Genomic DNA, 11,020 nt, shown 5'->3' on the forward strand with positions numbered 1-11,020 from the left:
TCTCCCTTCGAGGTTTCCTATTTGGGTATGGAGGCTCCGATACTACACTCGGCCATCCTGAATTGACATTCGCCCTTGAATGTCCTCAGTGCAACACAACTCAACTCAACACTTTCGGGTACACTTCCCCACACAGTGGCACTCTCAGCCGAAACTGTTTCTCAACTCTTTTTTGAGAGACGTGCAACCCTCTCACATTTTTCATCTCACAGCGCCTGGCTTCGTGCAGTCGTAGATACCTCCATCCCGGGCGAGCCTCCAACCATTTGTAGGAACCAACGACGGAAAAAGTTTGAGGGACCAAACGAGAATCGAACCCGGGACCTTCGGCTTAGCAAGCCAAAGCTTTGTGCGTTACGCCAACCACTCCCTTTCTATTGTCCCTTCGAGGTTTCCTATTTGGGTATGGAGGCCTCGATACTGCACTCGGCCATCCTGTCCTCAGTGCAACACAACTCAACAAACTCAACACCCCTCGGATACACTTCCCCACACAGTGGCACTCTCAGCCGAAACTGTTTCTCAACTCTTTTTTGAGAGACGTGCAACCCTCTCACATGTTTTCATCTCACAGCGCCTGGCTTCGTGCAGTCGTAGATACCTCCATCCCGGGCGAGCCTCCAACCATTTGTAGGAACCAACGACGGAAAAAGTTTGAGGGACCAAACGAGAATCGAACCCGGGACCTTCGGCTTAGCAAGCCAAAGCTTTGTGCGCTACGCCAACCACTCCGTCTCTATTCTCCCTTCGAGGTTTCCTATTTTCGGGTATAGAGGCCCCGATACTACACACTATTTCCGCGAAATAGTCGAAATCGGGGCTGATAATAGCGACGAATTCGTGCCCAACTATGAGCGGTAGATAAAGTGTTAACACATTCGTGTCTTGAGCCGCGTGTGACATGGGTACGAGGTGATTTCGCGTCTCTTCTTTCAATCGTAACTTTTTCACTATAATTAATATTTTTTGAAGAAATTTCGAGGAAAGTGGTAAATTACTTTTCCGTGAAACGTATTCAATTTTTGTTTAATTCGTGAAACTTCTGTCATGGGATTTGTGAACTGTTTATAGTTTTGTAAATTTATTTCAAGACAGATATGTGAAAATATTAATTTATTAGTAATATTTTTCGAGGAAATTTCGGGGAAAGTGGTAAATTACTTTTCCGTGAAACGTATTCAATTTTTGTTTAATTCGTGAAACTTCTGCCGCGGCATTGTTGAAGAAAAATTGAACCGTTTACGGAGTTCTGTAAATGAAAATATTCATTTATTATTAATATTATATATTATCACTATTAATTATTTCTGTGTCATCCAGACTCAAAAACCAGAATGTCTGTTTCCAGCAATCAGACATTACGGTGAAAGAGTTCCAAAAGGATCTAGGAAACCAAGTAGGAATCTATCTGAAAGACAACCCAGATGCATACTGAGAACGCTGAGACTCTTCTTTCGACAAGTGTACATTCTTCTTGCAGCCAAAGACTGAAGCTTACGATAGCTATTTATGATCTAAGTTTCACCCACTAGAACGTGTAATTAACTATTTTTTACCATTGGAATTAAACCGAAATTCGTATGAAAATTGTCAGCTTCGAATTGTCGTGGAACCGAAATAACTCGAATTGTCGTGCAACCAAAATAACTCGAACAAGGTGATAGAGTATAGTTCGGAGAATATTGCTAAGGATCTAAGGATACCTGAGACCTGTTTCAAGAGGCACGAAAGATCAATGGCACTTGTTACGTTCGATGTTTGTGTAAATATGATCCACTGCGATCCAGACGCAATTACGGTAGCGTAATCAGTGAAAGGAGAGAGTGAAGAGCAGGGGTTATCTAGTTAACCCAAAATGCGCTGACGCGAAACAGTGCTACAGGTATTCTCAGACAGTATTAACCCTTTGCAGACGGAGGATAGTGATGTTTTGTGAACACGTAGCTAGAGACACTGTTCCAACTTCTTTTTTTCATTCGAATATTTCCATTCTTAAATTTGAATTTCTCACCTTTAATTCTTTAACTTATAATTTGGAATTTCTCAGTTTCAATTCTTTAACTTATAATTTTGAATTTCTCAGATTTAATTCTTCAATTTGTAATTGGTAATTTTTCAATTAAAACGTTCAAATTTGAATCTCTGTATTCGACTGTCAATAATTTCAATTGGAACATTTCGAATTCTCAGAATTGAGTATTTAAGCTTGAATCCCTAATTTCGAATTTCCAAATACAAATAACCCTCGTATAACACGGTTGTTAGGTTCCTAAAAAATGGCGCGTTATGCGAATTCGTGTTATGTGAAACAGAGAACTGGTACAAAAAAGGGGGTAAGTTCCAATAATGAAAAAATGAAATATCTGTGGCTTTTAAAAGCTCCTATTATGTTCCATATTGTCCGGGTATTTCCCTAATTCTCAAACCGTGTTCTAGGATGCCGTGTTGCACGAGGGTTGTCCCCAATTCTCGTACCGTGTTACATGGGGGTTACCTGTATTCAAATTTCAAGTGTAAAATTTGCATTTTTGAAAGAAGATTGCCTCACAAAGCTTCCGATCCGCGTTCGGAGCACAACTGCACAAGCAATAAAAATGCGGCGACGCCTATTTAGAAGACAGCTGACCTTTGTACAACACAAGGATCACGAAGAAAATCGTGTGTGACGCTCTTTATATGTAGAAAAGTGAAAGCTGTCGAGGAGCGATATATTCATATCTATATTTACGAATTTGCAACTGCGTGGTCCTCGTCTGTGACAAGTTTATCACACTTTTCCTACAACCGAGAGCGGCGTAGCCACGGCGGCGTGACAACGTGAGTACACAATTTCCTCGTCGTATTTTCAACACTTTCAAACTGAAACGAACATTCTACTTCAGATTCGAATCGCCACGGATAGAGCTACAGCGCAGCATTTCAAGCTAGAAAAGGCTAAGGTATTTTACCTATTTCGATTCTTCATGTCTTTATCTCTCGTAAACTTTCGGTGACTGATCTGGGTGACAAAGACCAGGCCGCCACTCGATCGCCTAAATCTCGCGATTTTAAATTCGCAATTTTTTGCGAACTCCTTGTGAACGACTATAGTCGCCGCTAGTTCACAGAAAGCGTCCAACGATGGACCACTAAAGTCATCGTTAGTATCGAAAGGGTTAAGAGCAGGGGTGTGCGAGGACCCGAAAATGTCGGGTTCCCGAAAGTACATATCTCGTGATTCGAGATTGTCGGGATTCCCGAAAGTAGAACGAAACTATTATTTATTTATTTATTTATTTATACGGGAAATGGCCCATTAGTATGAAGTAATGTGGTTACGAATAATAAGGCGTGACTAGGGTTACGCTATGTACCCACACGGTTGTAGTGAGATCTTTATTAAACGTTGGCTGACGGCTCTGGAGGTCCGTGCAAGATTGCTCTCCTGTCGCCTCGCTTTTTTCCTACTGCCTTTCGGTTGCGTGTTAATCATCCCTGACTGGTTAACCCGTCGCATCGGTGTTAACCAATCAAGTAATTTCTTTCTGAGTCGCTGCGTGTCCCTTGCGCCCTTGGCGCGCTTTTTCGGGGACCGCAGTGCTGAGTTTCCTCCAGGTCAAGTACTCGTGACTTGCCGGTCCGGGCATCTCGGCCTCGTACGGCGGACCTCTCGGAAACCCTTGGTTTATGATGCGGCTATTTGCTATTGAGGCCGTCATGCATTGTCGAATTTCTAGAAATTAAATAAGCTAAAAACGGTTTCCTCAAAGATAGCTTTTCTAGCGCGCACGTCATAAACCGTGCTGGTAGCCTGCTCGCCAAATGTTCTTCGCTGTAGCTGGTCGCTAGAAGTATGATACACGATAATAGTGACATAGTGAGGTAGGAATTTTGTATAAAGTAAATATGACTAAAAATTAAGGTGATTAAAGTGGTTGAAGTCATTTAAGTGGCAAGCTAAGCAGTGATCGTTTAAGAGAAGGAGGTGTTGAATTAAATAGATCAATACATGAGATGGCATTATTAAGATTAATAATCATTCGGTTGATACCAGTACGGTTTTCGACACGAAAATATGAAATAAATCATATCTATCACATATTTGCTTACCATTTTCGTTCCATCTTCTATTTTTTATAACTTCATAATTCTCGAGGGATCCCGACATTTTCGAAGTTACGACCCCTGGTTAAGAGGCGTAAGAAGAAGGTTGTGTGTCTCGTCGCGAAAATCCTCGATGAGCTAACCATTTTCATTGGAAAATCTCCAAAAGAACATACACGTGTGGTGGTGGAAAAGCAAACGAACAAAGGAACAGAGTCGACGCGTTGTATCAAGCCATCCCACAAGTTCCTACCGAACGCGAAAAATATTTGAATGACAACCCAGGGAAATAACGATCCCACTCAAAAAAAAATGTTCTCTTTTTCAGTAAAGTAAAGGGTTAAAATCTGTTTAATCGTAAAATTGTCGCGGCACCGAAATAATTCGATCAAACCGATGGAACACAGTTTCGCGACGGAACCAAGGACACCCGAGGCCAGTTTCAAAACAGACAAAAGATCAATGGCGTGTTATACAGGCAACGGTTACGTCACATGCAAGGAGCATCGTCCGATATTTATGTAATACGGTCCCGCACGACCCACGCCGGAATATATAATAGCGGCGTGATCAGTGAAATGGGACAGTAAAGATCAGACGCGAATTCGAGAAGCGGGATTGTGGTGAGTAGAAAGCACGTTTGGTCGGTTTCGATTGGTCGAAGCATGGCGTGGGATCCCTGGACTCGCCCTTATATGTGGATCATCGAGATGGATCGAGGATTGAACGATCAGTCCTCTTTCGTGGGTCGCGAAGAGGAGATCCGATCGTTTGCGGATTCAATTTTCTTCTGTTTTCTTCTTTGTTTGTCGATTGATAGTCTTTCTTCTTTGTGTATTTCATTGTTGCTTTCGCGAGTAACTTTCCGTCTACGCCATTGCGTACGCGTAAAAGTAACACGGTCGTTGGGTAAAAGAGGACAAAGGAGGGGCTGAAAAGTGCGTAAGAAGATTACGTGAAATGGAAAGGCCCGGTGGTCAATAAAGGTGTTCGATTTTACGATTCAGCATTGCGATTGGTCGATGGTCCGAGTGGGATCTTGCAGTTACCCTTATAGATCGGACGATCGTCGACCTGTCTTGCAGTTTGTCGAACGCGAAGATCGATAGAGCGATGCACGGAGAAGGTAGAGGAATGTCTGGGACCAGTTGCGTTTTCTTTGGCGTAGTCATGTGTTTGGTGGCATCTGAGGCTGTGAGTTTTTTTGTGTTTGTGTTACATTTTAAATTTGAATGTAAAATTTAATTTTCGTATTTGAATACTTAAGTTTGTATAGTTTGAATTTGTTTGGGTGACTTTAAATCTTGAACAGTTTGAATTTCATTGGTAGAAGTTTAAATTTATTTAACCCTAGTGCGTTCTTCTGTTCAACTACACACTTAAGGTCTTTGGGTCATTTTTGACCCAATGACATTTCTTATTTATTTTTGATAATTGTGAGTAACAATTTTTATCAGCACGTCATATGAACCTACACAATAAACTTTTAATATAATGTTAAGAAAACTTGATAACAGCGAAAGATATTAAAAATAAAGAAGACAGTGGGTCGAAAAAGACCCGAAGACCGCACTAGGGTTAATTTGATTGGCAGAAGTCAAATTTTGAGTAGTTTCAATTTCATTGGTTAATTCTCGAACTCGAATAATTTCAATTTGATTGGTTTATTTTCAAACTCGAATAATTTGAATTTTATTGATCGCATTCAAATGGTTCTCACTTTAATGGCATTGGCTGAGTTGGAATTTTCAATATTTCGAATTTCATTAGCTAATCTTGAAATTCAAATATCTCGAATTTAATTGGTCCAATTCAAACGGTGCTCACTTTAATGGCATTGGCTGAGTTGGAATTTTCAATATTTCGAATTTCATTGGCTAATCTTGAAATTCAAATATCTCGAATTTTATTGGTCGGATTCAAACGGTGCTCACTTTAATGGCATTGGCTGAGTTCGAATTTTCAATATTTCGAATTTCATTGGATTATTTTCAAACACGAATAATTTCAATTTGATTGGTCGAATTCAAACGGTGCTCACTTTAATGGCATTGGCTGAGTTCGAATTTTCAAAATTTTGAATTTCATTGGTTAATCTTGAAATTCAAATATCTCGAATTTGATTGGTCCAATTCAAACGGTGCTCACTTTAATGGCATTGGCTGAGTTGGAATTTTCAAAATTTTGAATTTCATTGGTTAATCTTGAAATCCAAATATCTCGAATTTAATTGGTCCAATTCAAACGGTGCTCACTTTAATGGCACTGGCTGAGTCAAATTTTCAATATTTCGAATTTCATTGGTTCAACTTCAAATTCGAATATTTTGAACTTCATCGACTGAATTTAAGTTTTAAATACTTCGAATTTCGTTGGCTGAATTTAAATTTCAGGATTTGAATATTTAAATTAATTAGGTACTTAAATTTGAATCTCTGAATTCGACTTTTTAAGTAACGAACATTGAAATTCGAATTTTCAAATAAAAACTTTCAGATTCGCCTTCGTAAATCTCGAAATATTCACCCAGAAATTGTCCAATCTATCAAAACGCGTTTAAATCCCAGCCACGCGTCCAATAAAATAACAGCGACGCCTGTACAGAGTGCGCGCTGACCTTTATACAAGGCAAAGATCCTGCAGAAAATCGCGCGGCGCTCTTTATATGCAGAAAAGTGAAAGCTGTTGGAAGAGCGCAATATTCTTACCCGCATTTACGAATTCGTAATAAGCGTTTTCCCTATCTGCGACAAGCTTATCACACTTCGCGACACAGCCGAGAGTGGCGTCGTCGCACTCTCCACTTTGAATTTCAAATTTCAGCTCGTTCTTCAGCGTGCAAAGCGCCAAGATGATTCCGGGCAAGGTGGACACGTAATAGACAGCATTTTCAACGTGAGTACTTCACTTCCTCGTCGTGTTTCCGATGCTGCAACTCGAATGAACTTTCTACTTCAGATTCCAATCACAGCAATCAGGCAGACTGCAGCTGCGGCGCAGAATTTCAGTCCAGAAAATTCTCAGGCCATCGACAGTGTCTTACAGGTACAGAAACATCGTTGTACATTCTGTCTATTCAAACTTTTCTTTTATCTCTCCTAAATCTTCCTTTTCTGTAGATCCCTGTTTCAACTCTGGAGGCGGTTGGAAATCTGGTGAAGGCAACTACCGGTCAGAGGCGTCTGAGTGCCGACGAAGTGCAACGACTGCGACAGGATAGAAGAGATAGGATGATGGCCCAGAAAGAACGACAGAGGCTGCAGAGGGAGCAACATCAGCAGCAACGTTTCAAACAGCAGCAGACGAAGAGGACTTTCAAGCTTAACCAGAAAGATCCGTTTGGTTTGAACGCTTTGTCTGTTCTTGTTAGCAATCATGGAATTGTAGGTGGTATTCAAGGTGCTTTTGGTGGACATGGGGGTCACGGTGGACATGGAAGTCATGGTGGACATGGAGATCATGGTACACATCTCACTATACACGTCTATTCGGTGCAGAAAAGAATTTCTTCCGACATTTGAAAACTCATAAAAAATCATCGAAATAATTTTCGTTATTTTTATTTTATTTTATTTATTTTACGTCGCATCTGCTGCTAAATTTGGGTTATCAGCGACTCAGATTGTGGAACGGAATGTACAATTTTTAGAGAAGATGTTTAGAAATGTTTTCTTCATTACTGTCGATTACCTTTTGCAATCGCGATCGAACCTCGGTGACATCGGATCAATCATGCGAATCCGCTCGGAAAGAATTCACTTCTACACCAAATAACAACTTCCCAAATTCTCCAGGAAATACATTTTCAGGTATACAAGGTGGTCAAGGTGTCATGAACAACCATCAGAACACCTACGAGGTCCACGAGAACGTAGAAGAGGACACGAATTACCAATGGCACGGAATCACAGCTGGATTCGGTACATATTCCGGTTCTCGGCCAACCAACACTCAAATCACGATACAAAACAAAATCGCTCCTAAAGACGAGAGTCCGTACAAATATCACTACGACAGGACACGACTGCAGCAGAAAATTCGACCAAATGTGGCAGATAAATTAGGGTACGAAGAGGATCCTCCGATTCAGAACAAAATTGCACCGAGAAGCGGAAGGATATCCTTCCAAGATTAGAAGGAAATTAATTCTTATCGGCGCCAATAGACTTACATTTAATAAGACATAATTAACAGTGATAATCGAACTTCGTATTCACATTTTCTTCTTTACACAACAGACCCCCGTATAACGCGCCAAAGACTACTGCTTTCATGTAACGCGATTCCTCGTCCAACGCGGCAAACAATGAAATACAAGAATTGCCCGCATTTCAAAATTAAATCTACTTTAGTTGAGCGTTACCGAAAGAATTGAGGTCCACGGGAAGCTACAACCGCGTTACACGGGAGTTTACTGTATCTACACCTTACTTATTTCGCAAATATAAAACACAAAATGTTTGGTTAACGAAATACGTAGCACGACTATCAACGCTGTAACTCAGTCGTAAACAGCCAGAGCGTTACTCTATTCAAACTTTTCTTTTATCTCTCCTAAATCTTCCTTTTCTGTAGATCCCTGTTTCAACTCTGGAGGCGGTTGGAAATCTGGTGAAGGCAACTACCGGTCAGAGGCGTCTGAGTGCCGACGAAGTGCAACGACTGCGACAGGATAGAAGAGATAGGATGATGGCCCAGAAAGAACGACAGAGGCTGCAGAGGGAGCAACATCAGCAGCAACGTTTCAAACAGCAGCAGACGAAGAGGACTTTCAAGCTTAACCAGAAAGATCCGTTTGGTTTGAACGCTTTGTCTGTTCTTGTTAGCAATCATGGAATTGTAGGTGGTATTCAAGGTGCTTTTGGTGGACATGGGGGTCACGGTGGACATGGAAGTCATGGTGGACATGGAGATCATGGTACACATCTCACTATACACGTCTATTCGGTGCAGAAAAGAATTTCTTCCGACATTTGAAAACTCATAAAAAATCATCGAAATAATTTTCGTTATTTTTATTTTATTTTATTTATTTTACGTCGCATCTGCTGCTAAATTTGGGTTATCAGCGACTCAGATTGTGGAACGGAATGTACAATTTTTAGAGAAGATGTTTAGAAATGTTTTCTTCATTACTGTCGATTACCTTTTGCAATCGCGATCGAACCTCGGTGACATCGGATCAATCATGCGAATCCGCTCGGAAAGAATTCACTTCTACACCAAATAACAACTTCCCAAATTCTCCAGGAAATACATTTTCAGGTATACAAGGTGGTCAAGGTGTCATGAACAACCATCAGAACACCTACGAGGTCCACGAGAACGTAGAAGAGGACACGAATTACCAATGGCACGGAATCACAGCTGGATTCGGTACATATTCCGGTTCTCGGCCAACCAACACTCAAATCACGATACAAAACAAAATCGCTCCTAAAGACGAGAGTCCGTACAAATATCACTACGACAGGACACGACTGCAGCAGAAAATTCGACCAAATGTGGCAGATAAATTAGGGTACGAAGAGGATCCTCCGATTCAGAACAAAATTGCACCGAGAAGCGGGAGGATATCCTTCCAAGATTAGAAGGAAATTAATTCTTATCGGCGCCAATAGACTTACATTTAATAAGACATAATTAACAGTGATAATCGAACTTCGTATTCACATTTTCTTCTTTACACAACAGACCCCCGTATAACGCGCCAAAGACTACTGCTTTCATGTAACGCGATTCCTCGTCCAACGCGGCAAACAATGAAATACAAGAATTGCCCGCATTTCAAAATTAAATCTACTTTAGTTGAGCGTTACCGAAAGAATTGCGGTCCACGGGAAGCTACAACCGCGTTACACGGGAGTTTACTGTATCTACACCTTACTTATTTCGCAAATATAAAACACAAAATGTTTGGTTAACGAAATACGTAGCACGACTATCAACGCTGTAACTCAGTCGTAAACAGCCAGAGCGTTACATTCGAGCTGTCAGCAGCGAAAGGGTTAACAACCATTGAAACGATCTGAAATTTCTCCAGATAACGTTTGTACTTGCTTTACAGCGAAAGGGTTAACAACCATTGAAACGATCTGAAATTTCTCCAGATAACGTTTGTACTTGCTTAACGTGCACTGTTTTACGAATAAATTTACATGCTAATTGTGAGCCGATACGCGGCTGAGTCATGTTGTATCCTTTAAACAGATAATGTTGCTGCTTAGGGAAAGCATGTTGTTAGCCGAATAACAATTGTACGATTTCAACGATACCACACCGTGAATCATTGGATTTCCGTGGTCTGGTTTGACCCACGGTTCCTCCAGTCACGTTTTACATCACGAAAAAAATTCCACAGCTTTGGCCGAGGGATCGATTGAAATGCGCGTCGAGTCGGTCCTCGGATACGGAAAACATTTATATTTCGCGAATGTAACGCCTACGATGAATAACGAACTCGTCTGCGGGTCTGTTGGATATTCAAATAAACCTCCTTCTTTCTTTCTGTCTTTTGTATGAAAATTTATTATTCCGTGGCGACACGCTCGATGAAAGATCGCCGTTGACACTAGGTTTAGGGACATTTCTTATGTATCTATCTCTACGGACACGGGTCAAATTAACGCCTGAACGAAACTGCAGATTTTCTTTAAAAACCCTTTCATTACTATGGACGACTATAGTCGCTCTTCATAAAATGCCACAGACATACGACGAGCGACTATAGTATCACTCTGTATCTCTCTCTAAGTTTTTCATAAGTAATAAAACAGTTTATTCCTTTCGGATAACGAATAAAAGTATCGAACACAGTTATTAAACGACTTAATAGTTTATTTGTTATTTATGAATAACGAATAATTCCACATTATTCTTAATTTACGACGATGTAACATTTGCCGCAAGCATCCCTCGATACCCAGGCTGTGCCAAT

The 11,020-nt window shown here is 40.8% G+C and overlaps 3 protein-coding genes across 3 annotated transcripts in view; all 3 read left to right on the forward strand.

Moving 5' to 3' along the window:
* The window catches only part of LOC108579488, a 2,611-nt gene extending 1,176 nt beyond the window's left edge, over positions 1-1,435 (forward strand). Inside the window, exon 3 of the mRNA XM_017943068.1 lies at positions 1,349-1,435. Coding sequence (XP_017798557.1) covers positions 1,349-1,435 — 87 coding nt within the window. The remainder of the gene's footprint in view (positions 1-1,348) is intronic.
* A 2,397-nt stretch (positions 1,436-3,832) lies between these two features.
* LOC108579578 lies at positions 3,833-8,218 on the forward strand. Its single transcript, XM_017943188.1, has 6 exons — positions 3,833-3,861; positions 5,091-5,277; positions 6,907-6,978; positions 7,042-7,128; positions 7,203-7,545; positions 7,878-8,218. The coding sequence occupies exons 1-6, from the start codon at positions 3,833-3,835 to the stop codon at positions 8,216-8,218; spliced, it is 1,059 nt and encodes a 352-aa protein (XP_017798677.1).
* A 171-nt stretch (positions 8,219-8,389) lies between these two features.
* On the forward strand, positions 8,390-9,674 carry LOC108579679. The gene is made up of 3 exons (XM_017943305.1): positions 8,390-8,434; positions 8,659-9,001; positions 9,334-9,674. Exons 1-3 carry the CDS (start codon positions 8,390-8,392, stop codon positions 9,672-9,674), a joined length of 729 nt encoding a protein of 242 aa, XP_017798794.1.
* The last annotated feature ends 1,346 nt before the right edge of the window (positions 9,675-11,020 follow it).

The sequence above is a fragment of the Habropoda laboriosa genome, unplaced genomic scaffold (genome assembly GCF_001263275.1).
Source record: "Habropoda laboriosa isolate 0110345459 unplaced genomic scaffold, ASM126327v1 scaffold10, whole genome shotgun sequence".
NCBI lineage: Eukaryota > Metazoa > Arthropoda > Insecta > Hymenoptera > Apidae > Habropoda > Habropoda laboriosa.